This window comes from Muscardinus avellanarius, assembly GCF_963383645.1.
Source record: "Muscardinus avellanarius genome assembly, chromosome: 7".
NCBI classification, from domain to species: Eukaryota; Metazoa; Chordata; class Mammalia; order Rodentia; family Gliridae; genus Muscardinus; species Muscardinus avellanarius.
The window spans coordinates 26,751,542-26,771,209 of record NC_137793.1 but is presented as its reverse complement, the minus strand read 5'-3'; the positions used below and the strand labels follow the sequence as shown (position 1 = coordinate 26,771,209).

General features: G+C 39.8%; 2 protein-coding genes across 2 annotated transcripts in view; one reads left to right on the top strand and one right to left on the bottom strand.

Annotated features, from left to right (window-relative positions):
• The window catches only part of LOC308265016 (olfactory receptor 2G6-like), a gene marked incomplete at both ends in the record, with an annotated part of 658,093 nt that overhangs the window by 365,838 nt on the left and 272,587 nt on the right, over positions 1 to 19,668 (bottom strand). The window lies entirely within an intron of this gene.
• On the top strand, positions 12,718 to 13,662 carry LOC308265526 (olfactory receptor 14A16-like; the record flags this gene model as incomplete). The annotated part of the gene is made up of 1 exon (XM_080699324.1): positions 12,718 to 13,662. One exon carries the CDS (start codon positions 12,718 to 12,720, stop codon positions 13,660 to 13,662), a length of 945 nt encoding a protein of 314 aa, XP_080555450.1.

Here is a 19,668-nt window from a genome sequence, read left to right as displayed (position 1 = left end):
CATTAATATAAAACATCAAGCTCCAAGAGTGATTAGAAGAAAAAGGATGAGGAAGCAGACAAGTGGCCCAGGAGAGTAGAAGGGCCCACTGACCTTTGAATACAGGTTCAAATTATGAATTAAAACTGGGCAAAAAATAATGGGTTCCCAAGACCTGATTCAGACCATTCACAAAAGAGATAGTGGGGAACCTCCCAAAAATTCACTCCCCAATGCCGGGCGTGGTGGTACACGCTTGTAATCCCCACACGTGGGAGGTGGAGACAGGAGGATCCCACAGGTTCTAAGCCAGCCGTGCTGGCTTAAGAGACCCTGTTTCCAAATAAAAATATAAAATCGGTCTCAGAATGTAGCCCGGAGGTAGAAGGGCTTCCAGGAACCCCAGCACCACCAAAAGAAAAGAAAAAAAAAATCACTCCCCAAGAATTTCAAAGGTTACTCTTTCACAGCCCCCTCCCCCTATGTGTGTGTGGGGGAGGGGAGAAAGCTGCTCTTGTCTTCTATCTTCCCTTTGCTTAAAATACATCTTTATACCCTTACCTACCCTTCTACAGTCTGTCAACTTAGTTTTCCAGACAAGAACTCAATAAGAGAAACTCTGCATCACTTTCCACCTACAGCAGTTCTTCAGAAAAAAAGTCACTTCTTGCCCCAATCTGCATTTAGACAGCCCATGAACAGCCTCTTTACAATATCAATTCTATCTGGAGACGGGGAGGGGCACTGCTGGCTGGAACACAGGTCAGGCTCAGCTTCAGGACAGCCAGCTCCTCCTCCTTTCAGCCCACCCTGCTGGATGAGGAGCTTTGCAGGTTTTTGCACTACCCTGCAGGGGTGAGTTTTCCCTGCCCTATAATTTCTTGCCTTCACAACTCTTGAGGGAACACAGAGGGAAGGAATCATTTCAGTTTTTTCTCCCCTCAACACCAGAGTCCCACTGGCTGACCAAAATGTTCATAAGAAATGGGAACCGGCGGGGCATGGTGGCACACCCTTGTAATCCCTGCGCTTGGGAGGCGGAAACAGGAGGATCACGCAGGTTCGAAGCCAGCTTGCTGGCTTAAGAGACCCTGTTTCCAAATAAAAAAAATATAAAAATAGGTCTGGGAGGGTAGCCCGGAGGTAGAAGGGTTTCCAGGAACCCCAGTACCACCAAAAAAAAAAAAAAGAAGAAACGGGAACTGGATTTATGGGAAAGAGAATGTCCCAAGGAGTTAGCTGCTTAGATTGAATTAATTCCAGGAGATTCCACTCAGCCCAAGGCCCACCTCAGGCATGCTCCAGGAGGAGCAGATCCAGGACCTAAAAATCACAACACACTGCAGAAGTGGTAGCTGTGGCCACCTAGTGGAAGCACTGGGTGGTGCTGAAACCCAGGGCCAGGACCCCCTAAGTCCCCAAGGGAACCCCACCAGTCTGATAGGTGTTTGTGCATAAGAAAGAAAAAGGCAGAGAACAGCCAAGCAGGTTGTGTGTGTGTGTGTGAGTGCGCGCGCGCGTGCGTTGGGGGGGGGGTACTGGGGGTGGAACCCGGGGGCTTTTCTACCTCCGGACTATACTCCCAGACCTATTTTATACTTTATTTGGAAACAGGGTCTCTCACTAAGTTGCTGAGGGCCTCACTAAGTAGCTGAGGCTGGCTTTGAACCTGTGTGATCCTCCAGTCTCAGCCTCCCAAGCGCGGGGATTACAAGTTTAAGCCACCACGCCCGGCTGAACATCAGGTTTTTAAAGTGGAGTTCCCAGGGATCATTGTTTTACTCCTATTAGAAAGGTTCAAGGCCTGGCGTGGTGGCATGCTTGTAATTCCAGCATTAGGGAGGACGAGACCGGAGGATCCATCACGGTTCACAGACAGCCGCAGCTACTTATGCCCTTCGCAATTGAGTGAGACCCTGTTTCAAAAAATAAAAAGCCTTTGCAACTCAGTGAGACTCGGTTTCAAAATAAAGAATAAAAAATAGGGCAGGGAGTGTAGCTCGGAGGTCAAATGCTTCTGGGTTCCACCCCCAGATCCACCCCCCAAAAAAGAAATAAGACTAAAAGAAGGGTTCACACGGAAAACATGTTTTAAAAGTGCCATCCACTGTCCTACTGAATGTAGCATGGTCAACTACCAGTTGATACTGCTGTGAACTGGTGGGTGAAGATGGAGCCTACAGGTGGGGCTGGAACCGGGATTTTAGGTTTAGAAGCTATACCGGGGGAAAAGTAAAGTGAAATTCCTGTACATTTGGAAGACTCAGGAGGAATACAGAGACTCGAGAAGAAACGAGAGCCAACAATCCGTGGACCACAGCTGTCCAGGCCGCGGGCGGGGCCGACCTTGAGGACACCAGCGGAGCCACTGGTGCCCGGCCCACCCCGGGCAGAGGAGACAGGACCGAGGCTGCAGACCCCAGGTGGACCTGCTGGCGCCCAGCTCAGCCTGCGGCGGAGGGAACAGGACCCAGGCCCGGATTCTGGGGCTGACCTCGCGACCCGCTGGCGCCCAGCTCACTCTGCGGCAGAGGGGCAGGGCCGAGGCTGCAGACTCCGGGGCTGATCTCCGCGGCTCAGCACGGCAGGTTCTGGTTCGGTCTAGTGAACCGGGGCCGCACACTCACCATCTCCGCGTCCCGGATGTCCACGCCCAACCTAGGACTCTTTTGGAGCCGGTGAGTCGCCGCAAAGCCAAGGAAACCGAGGCTGCAGCTGAGCCACGGGGTCTCCGGAGTGGAAGAGGCGGAACTGGAAGCAGAGGAAAAAGAGCCTGGGAAAGGAAAGGGCGCTTCGGGATGAGGAGCAAAGCTCGCGAGATCGCGCAGTCCCGCCCTCTGCTCCGTCTGAGCGCCTGATTGGACGGGCGGTATCTCTTTGATGCTCCCGGTCCAGGCCCCGCCCTCTCTAGCTTTGACTGGGGATGTAATTCAATCCTTGGCTGAAAAAGAACAGAGTAAATGAGTGTTGTGTGCATTTATGCCTGTATCATCTTGAATTCCATTAAGATTAATGACAATGCACCAATAAGAATAAATAAATACATAGATAAATAATAAGTAGAAAAAAGCCAGAGTAGTAGGGGCTTGGTGGCACAAGTTTATAATCCCACTACTTGGAGACAGGAGGATCACAGGTTCGAGGAGAAACCCAGGAGCTAGTGAGAGTTTCTTCAATCTAGCGAGACCCACTTCAAAATAAAAATAAAATAGGACTAAGGGTGTAGCTCGGAGGTAGAAGGCCCCTGGGCTCAATCCCCAGTACTACAAAAACAAACAAACAAACAAACAAACAAACAAAAAGAAAAAAGCAAGAGAGATTTGCTCTAGGTGGCCATCCTTTTCAGGCCAAGCTTGTTTGCCATGCAGGGACCTAACCCTGCCAGAACACATTTTCATTTAACCTGGTGTAGAAGGCTATATATAAACATTCATTGATAGAAATAAAATAAATTGGTAGATAAAAAATAAGTGCATAATAATGTTTAAAATTTTAAATAATAAAATTGATAATGTATAAAATTATATACTAAGATAAATAGGTAGAAATAAATGTGTGCAAAACATTGTTTTAATGTTTGATCAATACAATTAAGTGTATTTTCATTAAAGAGCTTCCTGTGTGTGTGTGTGTGTGTGTGTGTGTGTGTGTGTGTGTGTGTGTGTGTGGTACTGGGGGTGGAACCCAGGGGATTTTCTACCTCCAGGCTATACTCCCAGACCTATTTCATACCTTATTTGGAAACAGGGTCTCACTAAGTGGCTGAAAGCCTCACTAAGTAGCTGAGGCTGGCTTCAAACCTGTGTGATCCTCCTGTCTCAGTCTCCCAAGCACGGGGATTACAAGCGTGCGCCACCACACCTGGCTGAGCTTCCTATTTTTTTAATTGTACTTTGAAAATTACTCTATTTTAATTGTCTAGTGTTGCGGAATAGGTTGCGGGGGGAGGGGGTGTGGTGTGTGTGTGTGGAGAAGTAATCCCCACCACCACCACCACCACACAGACAGACAAACAGAAAAACCGTGGATTCTTGTCCTAAGCTAAGAATAAGTATTCATCGCTTGGACAGCTGCTGAAGATTTAAAGAAGTTTATTAAAAAGATAGAAATATAGAGATAGTTACAGCCCTGTGCCGGAGCGGGGCACAGGGTGAAAATTCGAATGAAAATGCCAAAGAACTCCAGTTTACTGAGTTTTTATCCTGTCTAAGTCCAGCAGGTCCCTCTGATTTTTGGAGATCATGTTACCCCTTATCTCCAACCCTGGCTCTGCTTCTGTTATCTCTCCAGCCAAATTTATGGCCTAAAGGGGGAGACATCTCTGTCTCCAAACACAGGCTCAGATTTATGGCCTGAGGGGGGGAGGCATCTTTGTCTCCAGACACAGGCTTTTACCTTTCATCTTCTCCCCCAAAATGTGTTAAATTGTTCTTAGGAATGCAAGGACATGTTAGCTAACTTTGGCTTTCTTAGTAAAGAAGATATATTTTAAAATTGGAAATCTTTCCCAGTACTGACACATTAATACATTTTAAACCCTCTTCCCAATACCAGTACATCTAGTATCTCTCAGTTCATAGTGACTGGAAGTCTTGAGGAGTTCTTGGACAGGGGACCTTTGAAAGTGAGAGTCCAGTGCAGAAAAAACCCAAGGCCAGCCGATGGAGATAAGCAAGCAAGCAAGAGCTTTATTAAGACAGTCCAGCGTCCTTTTATATCAGGCAGCTGGGGATTTTTTGAAAATAGGAGGGGGCTTCTGCTCACAGCAGAAGATCACATGAAGTACAGGGCATTTATTGATTGGGTGGCTCATACCCCAGTGAGTGTGTTATCAGGTGACTGGTTGTTGGGCATCCCGTGGCCCCCTTTGACAGGCTATGAGGTAGCCAGCACAATCCCGAAGAGAAGCTGGAGAGGCACCATCTTTGGTGTGACTGGGCTGCTTATCCCAACAACCTTGACACAGGACAAGTGGAGTCCTTATCATACATGATGGAAAAGAATTTCAGTGCATACCAGTCAGAGACATAAACTGAGATTTAAGAAAGCAAAGACATCGTTAAGGGGAAATATGGGCTATCTCAAGAATGAGAAACCTCTCCTTGGTCTGGAGTGGCAATGTTTATGGAAGCCAGTGGTTGAGGCTGGAGTGGAACCAGGGAGGAGTGCAGCAATTTAATGTCAGCTTCTCTTTTTCTTTTCTTTTCTTTTTTTTTTTTTTAGTATTTTACATTGTACAAATATTGCTTTTGGCAGGTGTGGACATGGGTCAAGCACACTGGCCAAGAGTGAAATCTGGGTTGCTCTGAAGTTGCTTCTTATTTCAATACTAGTGTTTTCTATATTCCGGTAGTTCATGGTTGTTTCTGATAAGACTCAGTATCTCTCCATATATCTCCCAAACCATATCTCATCCAGACTTGGACTCCTTATTTTTAAGGCATCATGTGGGAAACTGTTCTAAGTTGAAAAAAAATGTCTCAAGATATCTATCAACAGATGAATGAATTACAAAACTATGGGAAATGTACACAATGAAATTTTACTCAGCCATAACGAAAAACACAATTACATCATTTACAGAGAAATAGAACTGGAGGGCATTATGCTAAGTGAGATTAGTCAGTCACAAAAAATGAGAAATCAAATGCTCTTCCTAATATGTGAATGCTAGGAAGAAAATGGATCATAGGAGGAACTCTAGACGAAGAAGGAGATTCTATAGATGAGCAAATAAGGTGACCTAACTGAGGGGATGGAAGGGGGGAAGAGGGAAATTTTCTAATAGACATGAGGTACTTTAACAAACATATCAATATCAGTCACCAAGCCAAACATGAGAAGGAGGGAAGGGGAGAGAATGGGTGGGAACTGGGCTAAGGCTAATTGGGTGATAGGTGCATGTATGTCTCCACCATCTTGCATCCCATTAAGATAAATGAATACAATGTACCAATAATTTTTTTTAATTGGATCACGGATTTATAGCTTCCTGCTTACTCTGGCAGGAGACTGACTTTCTTGAGGCAACTGAAGACTGTGAACTCAATGCCCCTTCACTCCCTAAGCTATTATCTTCTGTTTTACTCCATCATTTGCTTGCTTTGCTTGAATGGAAGACTGCCCCAAGGAGGGAGTCGAAGCCAGCTACCTCTGCTGCTCTAGCAAGACTGCCAGATAACAACTTATCTTCTAAAGCATTCCTAACAAAATGCTCTACTTTTTAGCCAGATACAATTAGTGATTTAATGGCCCAGTCTTAATTCTCTAAACCTGTAATAAAAAGAACTAAGTTCCACTGAAGGAATGTGGCTCTCTTGCCTTCTCTCCTCTCACCTCTTTGAGAACAGGAATATAGTCTCAACAACATAGTTTTCATTGACTCGCCCTGATGGTAGAGCCCAGCAAATGTGCCTCACGTGAGGAGGAACACACCAGAGAGTACAGTGTCATGAACTACAGACAGAGACAGGGAAACCAACCAGTCCTATTTACTTCATTCTGATAAAGAACAGCGGCACCCACTTGGGATAGCTGCTAATCAGTGGAACTTACAGGGAGAGATTTCCAACCATGCATAAGGTTTCTCACCGCTGTGGGAACGCTTATCTTTCCAGAGTGCTCTTTTCCACACCAATCACCACAGGAAGGAGAGTTTACAGGTTTTTTTTTTTATTATTATATGATCAGCATTCCAAGGGACTTGCGTACGTGCAAGAAAACTGCTTTCTACAGGAAACACTAACTTGGCCTCTTCCCAGCACATGGGAGGGAACATCATTGTCCTTCAGGGTAATACTTCTCTGGGCATTTGGCCTGGTTCTGCTCTCATTTTTCCCTTGACTTGGTTAGGTTCTTTTGCGTGGAAAGGGGGCATTTTAGGGACCTGGTGTTTTGTTGTTTTCCTTTACTGCAAGAACCACACAGGTGCAGAGCTAGATATCAGGATCTTATGCATAGTAGGCAAGCACTTAACCACTGAACTGCATTCCCAGCACTTAACATTATTGTCATTTTATCCCGTTAGAGCATGTTTTACCACCTGGATGTGAGATTATTTTGGATACTAACATATGTGTGTTAATGTGGCATTTAATCTCAAAGAATGTTTGTATAACCATTACTGAACACCTATTAAATTCCACGTACTTTACAAAATTGATTACAAATATCTAATGCATATGTGTGTGTGTGTGTGTGTGTGTGTGTGTGAGAGATACAGGCTTTTTCTTTTGACCTCTGTGTTATTAATTAATATTCCTTATTAGTATCATGTATTTACCAGTGAAATTTACAAAATAAATTGTGATTATCCAGTTTAGATGTACAGATAAAGTGTGACTTTATGGTTATAAAAATATATAGTAACACTGGATTTGTACTGAGATAAGCGGTCTCAGAAAATTCTAGGTACATATTTTCTTCTGCATACGTCTTTACTGAATTATTAGATAAATGTTTCCTCGATGCCCACTCAGTAGTTATTGAGTCTTGCTTGCATTCCAGTGTTTGGAGTTACTCCAAGCGATTGTCAGTAGTGATGAGCTATTGTCACTTGTCAGAGCATCCAGGTTTACTTGTGTAATTGTGAAGAATAAAGACAATCTGCACAACAGGCAACAGTTCCCTTTAGAATATGTCAGAGCTCGGGCCTTTGGGACATGGGCAACAGAGATAAAATCACTGTCTCACTCTCTTTGCTCTCATCAACAGCTGAATTTGCCAAGTTGAAGAAAGCAAGAAGCAAAGCATTCTTGTGGAAGGAGTTTCTCAGCGCAAAGAAGTCAGCGTTAACCTGGACAATCAGAATTACAGATTAGCAATAATTTCACCAGCTGCCACATCAAAATTTTGATGACTGTTTCCATTTTAAAGAACAGAGATACTTTGGTAAGTTTTAACTTTCTTTTATTTACTTTTTATTATAATTTCAGTGAGAAAACAGTTGATCTGCCAGGCGTAATGGCACAGGCCTGTAAAAGTAGTTTCTTGGGATACCGAGACAGGAGGATCGCAGGTTCAAAGATGGCTTCTGAAGCAAAGTGATACTCTCAGCAGCCTAACAAGTAGGGATGGCTGTAGCTCAGAGGTTTAATACTGCTGGGTTCAATTTCCAGTACCACATATACACAAAATAAAAAAGGAGGGAAGGAAGGAAAAGAAAGGAGAGAAAAAAGAAAAATAATTGGACTGAGAGAAAATTTATATTTAAATTATCTGATTAGAAATATTGCTTGAGCCTGGCGTTGGTGGCGCACGCTTGTAATCCCCGCGCTTGGGAGGCGGAGACAGGAGGATCGCACAGGTTAGAAGCCAGCCTCGCTGGCTTTAGAGACACTGTTTCCAAAATAAAAAAATTATAAAATAGGTCTGGGAGTGTAGCCCGGAGGTAGAAGGGCTTCCAGGAACCCCAGTACCACCAAAAAAAAAAAAAAAAAGAAAGAAAGAAAGAAATATTGCTTGAATGATTAAATGTCAACTTAAACATTTTCTAAAGCATGTGTCTCCTGAGTATAAGTTTCAGGGAAATATGATATTAATTTTAAGCATTTTTGAAACATTATTTTTACGGTTTGAAATGGTGGGGGTTCTTTTTCTTATTCAACTAAGGTTGATTGAATAGAAACATTTAAACTAACAGGCAGCTCAGTGCAGCTTTAACAAATCTTTATTACAAAATTAGTAGGAAATAGATCAGTAGGAAATAGAGAAGAGAAGGAAAAAGCAGCATGCTGACCTGCATGCCGGAGAGCCCCAAAATGGAACTCCGGCCCCTTTTGGGAACGCAACCTTTAAATAGGTTTTGTATTGGTATCTTTCTCATCAGCGTTACCAAGGCAATGGGCTACTTACTTATTCCTTAGCCAGGTGGTGCTTCTTTGTCTCCGGGCAGTGCACGTACTAAGTGCAAGGGTCAAGAATCTACCTGGGCCTCAGCTCTATTGTATTGGGCAGTATTAGTTGCTCATCACTAGGGTGCTTTGAAGCCGCACACAAAGTTTACCTTTCCTATGCCGAGGCCGAGGCCGGATCCCAGAGGAGAGGTGGTAAACAGAGGCACTGGCTGCCTCAATTGTAATTTTAGGGCTAATGGCTTCAGTTGACTCTAAGGCAACTGAATTAGAATGAAGGGCAAAAACGGAGAGGAACTCTGCATTGTAATCACTGCAGCCCCCTCCCTGCCTGAGTGCTTGCACAGCACCTAAGCTCTGACTATATTTTACACTTTGGAAATTATCAAAGCAATTTTCTAATACTTTTGTACACTAGCGAGCAAGAATAACTGTCCATAGCCAATTGTTTGTCCGAAAAGCCACACTTTATTAACAGGTTCGAACCTGGACCAAGCATCTCTGCTCAGCAGATAAGGACAAGGGCCCCGTCTTTTGTTAACCCTCTCCTTATATAGCATCTTGTTACAAGGTCATTAGTCATTCTATCAGCCTGGACATTTTTGATATCTACAACTTGAAAAGCAACCATAAAGCACACAACTAAACTGGGAACAGGGTCCCTCTTCTTATGGTATGTTTACCCAGATGTTGAGGAATGAGATAACGGGGATGTGTGAGTCGGCTGCTGCTTTATTTTACCTTCCCCCGAGGACAGCCGGGGTTCCTTGCCCCATTTGTCTTTCTATCTGCCAATTAGATAGAGGAGATGAGAGAGAGCAGGCTTGGGAAGGTATACACTTTTTAAATTTATAACTCCTACGTTTAAATTGCCTGAGAAGCATAGAGGTTCAGGGATGGCAGGGGCTCACAGAAGAGGGTCTCTTATCTATGGAATGTTTGTTCAGACACAAGGGCAGTGGAGCTGGCTCTGGCTGGCGCTTGTTCTTTAACTGCCTTGGGAATTTTCCTATAAGTTATTTCCCGCCCTGTGCCTGGATTTAAATCTCAAGAGGAAGTTAAGCTAAAAAACTTAAATTTAAGACTAAAATAAAATGTATAGAATCAAACTCTATTACAATATAATTTCTAAAAACACACTAAATTATTGATCTTACTAATGATTATAACAAATTTTGTATTAGCAAAACTTAAACTAAGCCTTAATATCTAACTTAAAACAAAACACTTAAAGCAAGGCACAACAATACCAGCACATTAGTACATTTGATGCCTGTTCCCAATACTGGTACAATTATCTCAGAAATTATTAATTTCAAAGGCTTGATTTTGTGTGTGTCTATGTGTGTGTATATGTGTGTCTGTGTCACATGTGCACACCCACACGCGCATGCTCACACTGGGGATTGAATACAGGGGCATTCTATCTCTGAGCTACACCCTGAGCCTTCTCTTATACCTATTTAGAAACCAGTTCTTGTTTAGTTGCTGAGAACCTCTCTAGTTTGCTAAAGGTGTCTTTGAACATGTAATCCTCCTGTTTTAGCCTCCCACATGCTGGAATTATAGGCATGCTCCAACACACCCAGCCAAATGTTTGATTATTATAGAATTTTGGCTCAAGGATATATCAAACTTTGCAACAATTATTTGCATAGCCTCTTCCTGTGTGCAATAGCATGGTGTTGGCACTTTAATCAATGGACATACCAATTAAAAATATTAAGTGAAGTTTATTTGAGTTATAACAAAGAAAAAAAGGAAAAAAGAAAAATACTAAAGATTTTGAAAAATCATAATAAATTTTTAATATGCTATCACTAAAAGTTGGTATGTAATATTGATTATAAGTTATAGTACCATTGGTCAACATATCTTATCATTGATTCCATGATATACAAAATTTATGTGATTTAAATATATACATGCAAATGTGTGAGCATTTGGGTATATTAGTGGGTATATCAGAAAACGGTATGTCTGACATTCTTAATATTTATATCCTCTAGAGAGCAACTCTACCATTATAATAATCAACAATAAATTTCTTCACCACACTGATAAATTTATCAATTCATAAATGGATATTCTCTACGAATGATTGTAAGTTGATTTATGCTCATAAACTAGAAAACATATATAGTGTGTTCTTCCAAATACCTACTCACAGTAGTTCCTATATTTATTTATTTTGCATTAGCTTACATGAAGAATTTTATGTACTTAAAGAATTTTTTAAAAATGACTATATCTGGAAAAACATATTTGTGGAAAATATAAGAGCACTGGAACAAATTAGGAAATAAAAGTACACCTTAACAGTATTGCGAAATTAATGACAGTACTTAAATGTGTGCATAAAAGAAAGGAACTTGCACTTCTATCAAATACTCCTGTTACTACATACATTTATTTCTCTAACAATTTTTAGTTTGTTGTCAGATCAATTATTATTGTTGTTATTATATTTATGAGATGTGGGGTCTTATCATATTGCTCATTCTAGTCTTAAACTCCTGAATTAAAGTGATCCTTTTGCCTCAGCCTCCCAAGCATCTAGGATTACAGGTGCACACCACCACACTCTGCTACTTCATACTTTTAAAAGAGAAGAATGTAGTATATTTTATCATTTCAGACTGTTTTATCGTTTAAATTATTTAAATAACTGTATTTCATTCCTTTTCAGTTGGTTGAATTAATTTAATTCTTAAATGGAGAATAATTCCTTAAAAATAAAAATATTGGCAGGTAAAAATCTCTATAATCTTAGAACATTATAATAAGATAAACTTGTTGGGTAAGATAGAGAAATGGATGGTTAAATAGGTAATTGACATGCATGAATATTACTGTGCATATGTAACAATACCAGTATTTATATAGCTGTGTGTTTGTGCCTTTTTACATAGATCTATCCAAAATGGTCAATTTTTTAATTCTCAAATACAGAATTTAAAATTCAAATATTCCTCTAATATAGGGTTATAGTTAGGCAGCATATTTGTGAAGAACTCAGTATATCCAAGTAAAGCATTCATGAGGAAATTGAAAACAAGATTAACAAATATAATAAAGAGAAACAAAATAAAACTAGAAATTTAATTTCTTTTATCTTTTTGAGTTTTGCATCAGTATTTAAATTAAAAGTTAGTAAGCATCTCCCTCTCCCTTTCTTCTACCTAGAGATATTGTTAAAAGATTAATGAAATGACCTTATAAACACTATAAAACAGAAAGGTTTTAAGAATACCAATGAAAATGTAAAGAAACACAGAAGACCAATTAAACTCAGGGAATAGATTTAATTATAAAAGATATAAAATATCAGAGAAAACAAAAGTAAAATTTATTATAGAGAGGAAAGAAGCATATCCATTGTTTTATAAAGCTGTTTTGAAGATGAGTATCCAAAAACCTAAAGAAAGTCTATTGATTGGAAAAGAAAATTTACAAAGCAAACTAGAAACAGGAATGGTAAAGGAATATCGGATAATCTTTTTCTCCATTTATTATATATTTTAAAAGTTTCTTTTCTTTAAGGTACATGTTGTTTTGTCTTATATTCCTGTAGACAATTTGTGTATACAGCTGTATGGCATTATGACTCTCCGACATTTAGAAACTGAGAAAACAGAAACCAGTGGAGCAGGGGCCCAGTAATCCGGATTTCTTTATTGGAGAAAATCTACTGCTAAATCTATTACTGACCACAGGTGTGCACATGCACATCACATACACACATCATACATATTCACAGTAATTAATATTTGGTTAGAATTAAATAGAAATACTTAATATGCTTGCCCTTTTAATCATACCTGTCCTTTTTGATGCAGAATGTTTCATAATGTGATATATTTCATCAAGAATGAACAATAACTCAATGGCCATGGAATTTCTCCTCTTGGGCTTTTTTGGTCCACGGAGCCTTCAGCTCTTACAGGCTGGGGTTTTTGCTGCAGTTTACCTGGCTGCCCTGGTGGGGAATGGCCTCACCATCACCCTGACCTGCCTGGACTCGTGCCTCCACACACCCATGTACTTCTTCCTAAGGAATCTGTCTGTCTCTGATATTTGCCTCATTTCTGCTGTTGTACCCAAAGCTGTTTCCAACTCTATCAACCACTGCAACTACATCTCACTCCCTGGCTGTGTGACCCAGGTCTTTCTGATGGTTTTTTCAGCATACACAGAGCTATGCCTGCTCACAATAATGTCTATCGACCGCTATGCAGCCATCTGTCAACCCCTGCACTATGAAGTCATCATGAACAAGGGCACGTGTGTTCAGATGGTCACTCTCTCCTGGCTCAGCAGTGGCTTGATATCTGCTATACACACCGTGAGCACCTTTTCTTTATCTTACTGTGGAAACCATGAAATACAACAATTCTTCTGTGATATTCCCCAGTTGTTAGCCATTTCTTGCTCAAAGCATTTAACTACAGAAATTGTGTTTATTCTAGTTAATGCGGTCCTAGATACTTGTTACTTTATCTGCATCATTGTCTCATACATCTACATCTTCTCCACTGTCAGAAAGATCCCCTCCACAGAGGGACAGGCAAAGGCCTATTCCACCTGCCTCCCGCACCTGGCAGTTGTAGGACTTTTTCTCTCAACTGCTTTCGTTGCTTACCTGAAACCTATTTTGGGATCTTCATCCTCTGCTGATCTCCTTCTGTCTGCCTTCTATATTGTATTGCCCTCTTCTCTAAATCCCATCATCTACAGCCTAAGAAACAAGGCTATGAAGGCTGGTTTGAAGAAGCTGCTCACCAGAAAACTACTGACACAGAAAAATGTCCTTATGTTTCTCCAGGAATAGAGGCACTACCTTCTCTACCTTTGTGGACTTACAGGGTTGACCTGTGCTGGTCTGTGCTGATTATTGCCAGTGTTACCTGGAAGCTCAGTGCTGACTTTGCTCAAAGGGGAATGAAACACACTAGCAACTTATAAGTGAAGCTGTGGTTGGAGAACATTATGTTAAGTGAGATTAGTCAAGAACAGAAAGAGAAGGGACATATGTTTTCTCTAATATATCCAAGCTAGGGAGTAGTGGTAATACCAGAGGGACTCCAGATGATGGAGGGGAAATCTCAGCAAAGCTTGAATGGAAGGATAGGTGAGGAAGAAAGCTGAGGTTGTTCAATGGAGGAGCTACATATGAATATGTGTAGTAGCATAAATACAACATGATTAACCGGGACACTCTCTATTGGGGGGGAGGGAAATGGAGGGGGAAGGGCACGAAGCACAATGTAAATGTACACCACTCTCAATATGGTTCACTTATAAAAAATAAAAGTAAAAATAAAAAAAATAAAAAGAACTGAGAGTATTCGGTTCAGTGTCAGAATGCCCCTGAGTTCAATCTCTAGCATGACACAAACAAAGGAAATTTGTTCATAATAATTAAATACAGGACTACCATATGGTTCAGCCATCAAACTACTGGGTATATATTCAAAGAAAATGCAAAGCCCATATATTAAAGCATCTCTACTTCCATGTTTACTGCGGCATTATTTTTAATAGCCAGAAAATGGAAACAACTAAAGTGCCTATCAACTAATAAATGGATTAAGGAAGTGTGGCGCATACTGGTGGTGGAATTGTGTTGATCCATAAAAAAAAATATGAAACCCAACTGCTGGGGTCCAGCCCTAGCAGGAGTCAGGGGTCTTCGATTGGTGGAGTGACTCGAGTAGACCGAGAAGAATGAGACAGCACACCAGCTTATGGAGAAGTGTGTCTGATTTATTCATCCTAAGCAAGCAGTTTTTGTACATTCTTTTTTGGCATATGAAGGAGCTCTGCAGTTTTGCAGAAAGAAGTCACAAGTGGAAACATTGTAGGCACTGACCTTAACATGGCCTTTTGTCCTATTTTAAACACAGATCTTTTAGATTCTTTATAAGATTTCTTGGAAAGTTTATAAGGTTATGTTCTATCAATTACTTTATATCATTTTTATCTGTACTCGTTCTGGGTGCCCAGTGTTCCTGCAATAAAGGTTAACGTCTAATATGAGTATGTTTTTAATCTTTTAGGTTAACAAACACCAAGGGAGCCCTAATTTTTTATTCTTTCCCATGATCTTAGTATGTGACCTGGAACCCATCTATTATTGATTACCATCTTATTACCATCTTTGTCCCAGAACACTTTGTTAGGCATATCTGGTGGAATAGCTTGTCCTGCTTTTACCAAGGGGTAGTTTATATCACCTGATCCATTTTGCTTTTTGTGACATTTTTTCAGAATCCACTTTTCGTTAATATCAAACAGGTTATGGATGAAATTCCCAAGAAGCCACAATATTAACTGTTCCCCAGAAGGAGAGGCCACATCTCGTTTCCTGGAATCTTTTGCCTTGCAGGAATCCACCAGACAGAGCCTTGCTCATGTCCAGACTGGAAAGAAGCTGTGGCAGCACTTGAGATATATAAAGAGCTTAGATATAGTTGTAATTTACATATAATATGTATTATAGCATAGTTAGATTATGTAATATATAATACATAGTATTTAATGTGTAATATATTTATAGTATATGTGATATATGTATGATATATCACACTCATTATATAAAACACACTTATTTATTAATTATACATCTGCACATAACAAAAGGGAAAAAAAGAAAAGAATTGCCAGGTCAAAAAGACAATCCATTGAATGGAGAAATAATATAGTGGAAATCACATATCTGATAAGAAGTTCATATCCATAACATATAAATAATTCCAATAACTCAGTAACAATACCAAAACCAACTCAAATTGACTTAGATGCTTTTCTAAAGATGTAAAAATTGTCAACAAATGTATGAAAAGATATTCAATATCACTTATAATTAGGAAAGTACAAATCAAAACTACAATGAAATACCACAACGAACAGAAAAAGAAGGTGAGGATGCAGGAAAGATGGAACCCTTCTCTTCTGTTTGTGAGAATGTCATATGATGCAGCCATTACTGAGAATAGTGTTAAACTTTCTCAAAAAAAAAATAGAAGTACCATATGAGTCAACAATCCTACTTCTGAGTATATATAAAAAATAACTCAAAGTAGAATCACAAAGATATTTATCACATCTATCTTAATCATAGCATTATTCACAGCAGTCAAAAATGTAAGAGGACCAATGACTATCAACAAATGAACAAATGAAATAATGGAATGTGCATCGCAATTGAACATTATGTAGCTTTAAAAAGTAAGACAATCTTGGCACATGGAATAACCTCAAAGCCATCTTTCTAAACAAAATAAGCCTATCAAAAAAGAAATATTCTAGATGATTAACTCAGATTAAATATATAATGTAGTCAAAATGATAGAAAGTGGATAGATGATTTCCAGCTTTTGTAGGGGGAATGAGAAAGGTAATTAGTGTTCAATGGGTATGGAGTTCCAGTGTTGTAGGAAAATATTCTAAGGATCTTTTGTACAACAATGTGAATATACTTAAAGCTATTGTACTGTGTATTTTAAATGGTTTTAGGTGGTACATTTAATGCTATTTTACCATAATAATCAAACACACCATCAAAATATGATAAAACAATAGGAGAAAAGATTCACACATCATATATATATATATATATATATATATATATATATATGTATATATGGAGAGAGAGAGAGGGAAAGAGAAAAGATAGAACTATATATCAATAATATATGTTCTGTTTTGAAATGTATACATACACATATGTATAGGCATACCTTACAAAAACAAATAATGATTTATACAACAAAAGATAACTCAACTAAAAATGGGCAGAGTTTCAGATGGGCATGGTAGTACATACCTGTAATCCCAGTACTTGGGAGGCTGACAAAGGAAGATCACAAGTTCAGGTCTAGCTTCAGCAACTTAGAAAGAACATCTGCAACCTAGTGACACCCTGTTTTAAAATAAAAATAAAATCAGGCTGAAGGTGTATCTCGGAGGAAGAATGCCCCCAGCTCAAACCCAGTGCCAACAAACAAACAAACAAACAAAATAAAGTACCCAGGAGATGTTTAGTAAGTTAATATTGGATAAAAGTGTAGAGAGATAGTCTGAAGATATATTTAATTATTTGCTTCTTCAGATGTTCCTTGACAATTTGAGAGTCAGATTAAAATTATCCTTCATTGTTGAACCTTTGCCCTCCTCTAAGAGCTTCACAGGCTCTGGTCTGACTACAATGTCTTTAATCCATCTCAGGTTGATTTCTATGCAGGGTGAGAGATAAATATTTAGTTTCATTGTTCTACAAATGAATAAATAGCTTTCCCAACACCATTTGTTGAAAAGGCTGTCTTTTCTCCAATGTATTTGTTTGGTTTCTTTGTCTAAGATCAATTGTCTATAATTGTGTGGATTTCTTTCTGTATCTCCTATTCTGTTTTATTGATCTATGTGCCTGTTTCTGTGCCAATACTATCTATGCTGTTTTTATTACTATAACTCTGTAGTAATTTGGGTTTTTTTTTTTTTTTTTTTTTTTTTGGTTGTACTAGGAGTGGAACCCAGAGGCTTTCTACCTCCAGGCTATACTCCCAGACCTTTTTTATATTTTATTTGGAAACAGGGTCTCACTAAGTTTCTGAAAGCCTCACTAAGTAGCTGAGGCTGGCTTTGAACCTGTGTAATCCTCCTGTCTCAGCGTCCCAAACGCGGGGATTACAAGCGTGCGCCACCACACCGGGCTAACTCTGTAGTAATTTGAAGTCAGGAATTGTGATGCCTCCTGCATGGTTCTTAATGCTGAGAATAGCTTTTGGCTATTCTGGGTGTTTGTTTCTCCATATTAAATTTATGACTGATTTTTCTAGGTCTATGAAGAATGACATTGAAATTTTAATAGGAATTGCATTGACACTATAGATCACTTTTGGTAGAATGACCATTTTGATAATATTTAATCTGCCTATCCAATAGCAACAGAGATCTTTCCATCTTCCAAGATCATCTTTAATTTCTATTGTCTTTTACCCCTTTGGTTAAGTTCATTCTGGGAATTTTTATTGGTTTTGAGATTATTGTAAATGGAATTGTTCTATGTGTTTCTTTCTTCATTGATTCATGGTTGGTATATAGAAAAGCTACTAATCTTTATAGGTTGATTTTTATTTTTTTGGTGGTCCTGGGGATGGAACCCTCTACCTCCGGGATACACTCCCAGACCTATTTTATATTTTTTTTACTTGGAAACAGGGTCTCTTAAGGCAGAGAGGCTGGTTTTGAACCTGAGCAATCTTCCTGTCTCCGCCTCTGCCTCCCAAGTGCGGGGATTACAAGCATGAGCCACCACGCCTGGCTAAATTTTCCTTTTAACAGTGCCCTCAAAGTGTACCATAGATCTTGGTACATAGTTTCTCTAGTTTTGTTTAATTTCAGGAATTTTTGTGCAGAGATCCTTTGCAGCATGTAGGCCCATATACTGACAGCTCTCTGTCCCCTAGCAGCCTACACCTCATAGGTACCGCCTCTTATGACTGTAGATGTTGTATGCTTAAAACTAGTTAGGGGCCTTTTTTTTGCACAGAGCAGACTTTTCTGTATTTCACCTAGACTTATCACTGGGCTCCTTTCCTGATGAGAGAACAGATTTAGCAAAACCACCTTTTTGTCTGTTATACCTGGGCATAGTAGCACCTGCACCATGGGACCATTTCTGTGTGAAACCTTTGCTAAACCTGTGCTTGAGTGTGTGTGTGTGCAGACAGTGAGCCACACAGAAACATTTCTGTTTTGCCTTGGAGCTAAGTGTCTCTTCCAAACGTCCTACCTACTCCATCGCAAAAACTGCCACCCCCAAGCCTTGAGATAAGGACAGGTACTTTTTTAGCTTCAAGAAGGTGGGAGGAGTCATGTAATTAAATATTTTAGTTTATTCTAAAATTGAAATATTTTAAATAAATGACTAAAGACTAAAATTAAGCTAGCTTGCCTTAAGGTTTTTAATTTTTTTTTTTTTTGGTGGTACTGGGTTTCCTGGAAACCGTCCTACCTCCGGGCTACACTCTCAGACCTATTTTTATATTTTTATTTGGAAACAGGGTCTCTTAAGCCAGCGAAGCTAGCTTCGAACCTGCACGATCCTCCTGTCTGCTACAGCATCTCATGCAGACCTTTAGAAAGCTCAGTCAGGGTACTCACAAGGATATAAATCCCCCATGAAGTATGTCTAGCATTTCCTTCTTCAAAAAATTATTTTAGGATTATTTGGATCAATATGTATAATTGGATTTTACATATAAGCATTATATCTAAAATTGATGGGCAGCGGCTTGTGAGAGACTCAGGCAGCAAAGTTTTTTTTTCCAAGGATAAAGTCTGGGCCAAAGATTAAGTTCAAACTGGCCTTAGTTTGGGCCAATATATAAGATTAAGTTCAAGTTGGCCTTGCTAAGTGAGACAAAGCATACTTTCTATGATTATTTAAATGTCTGGCACCCTGCCTTGAAGTCTGTATAAAACATTTTCTGTCCTTGAAGTTCCTGCTTGCATGGCTATGGCTTTGCCTTTTCTGCTAAAAAAGAAAGTATAAAGATTGTAACAAATCCTGAATAAAGTTGGAGAAGCTAGCAGCTGGTCTCTTGTGACAGCATCTTCTCTCGGGACCTTGACTCTCCTCTCACCAACACAGGAACCTTGACTCTTGCTAGGGCTGGACCCCGGCATCTGTCTCTGCCTCCCAAGTGCAGGGATAACAAGCATGCACCACCACGTCCAGCCAAGGTTTTTAAATTTTTATTTGTAGCATTTAAGATAAAAAATGTTATATCTCACAAAATGTATGAGTAAAAAACAGATAATGGGAAATGCA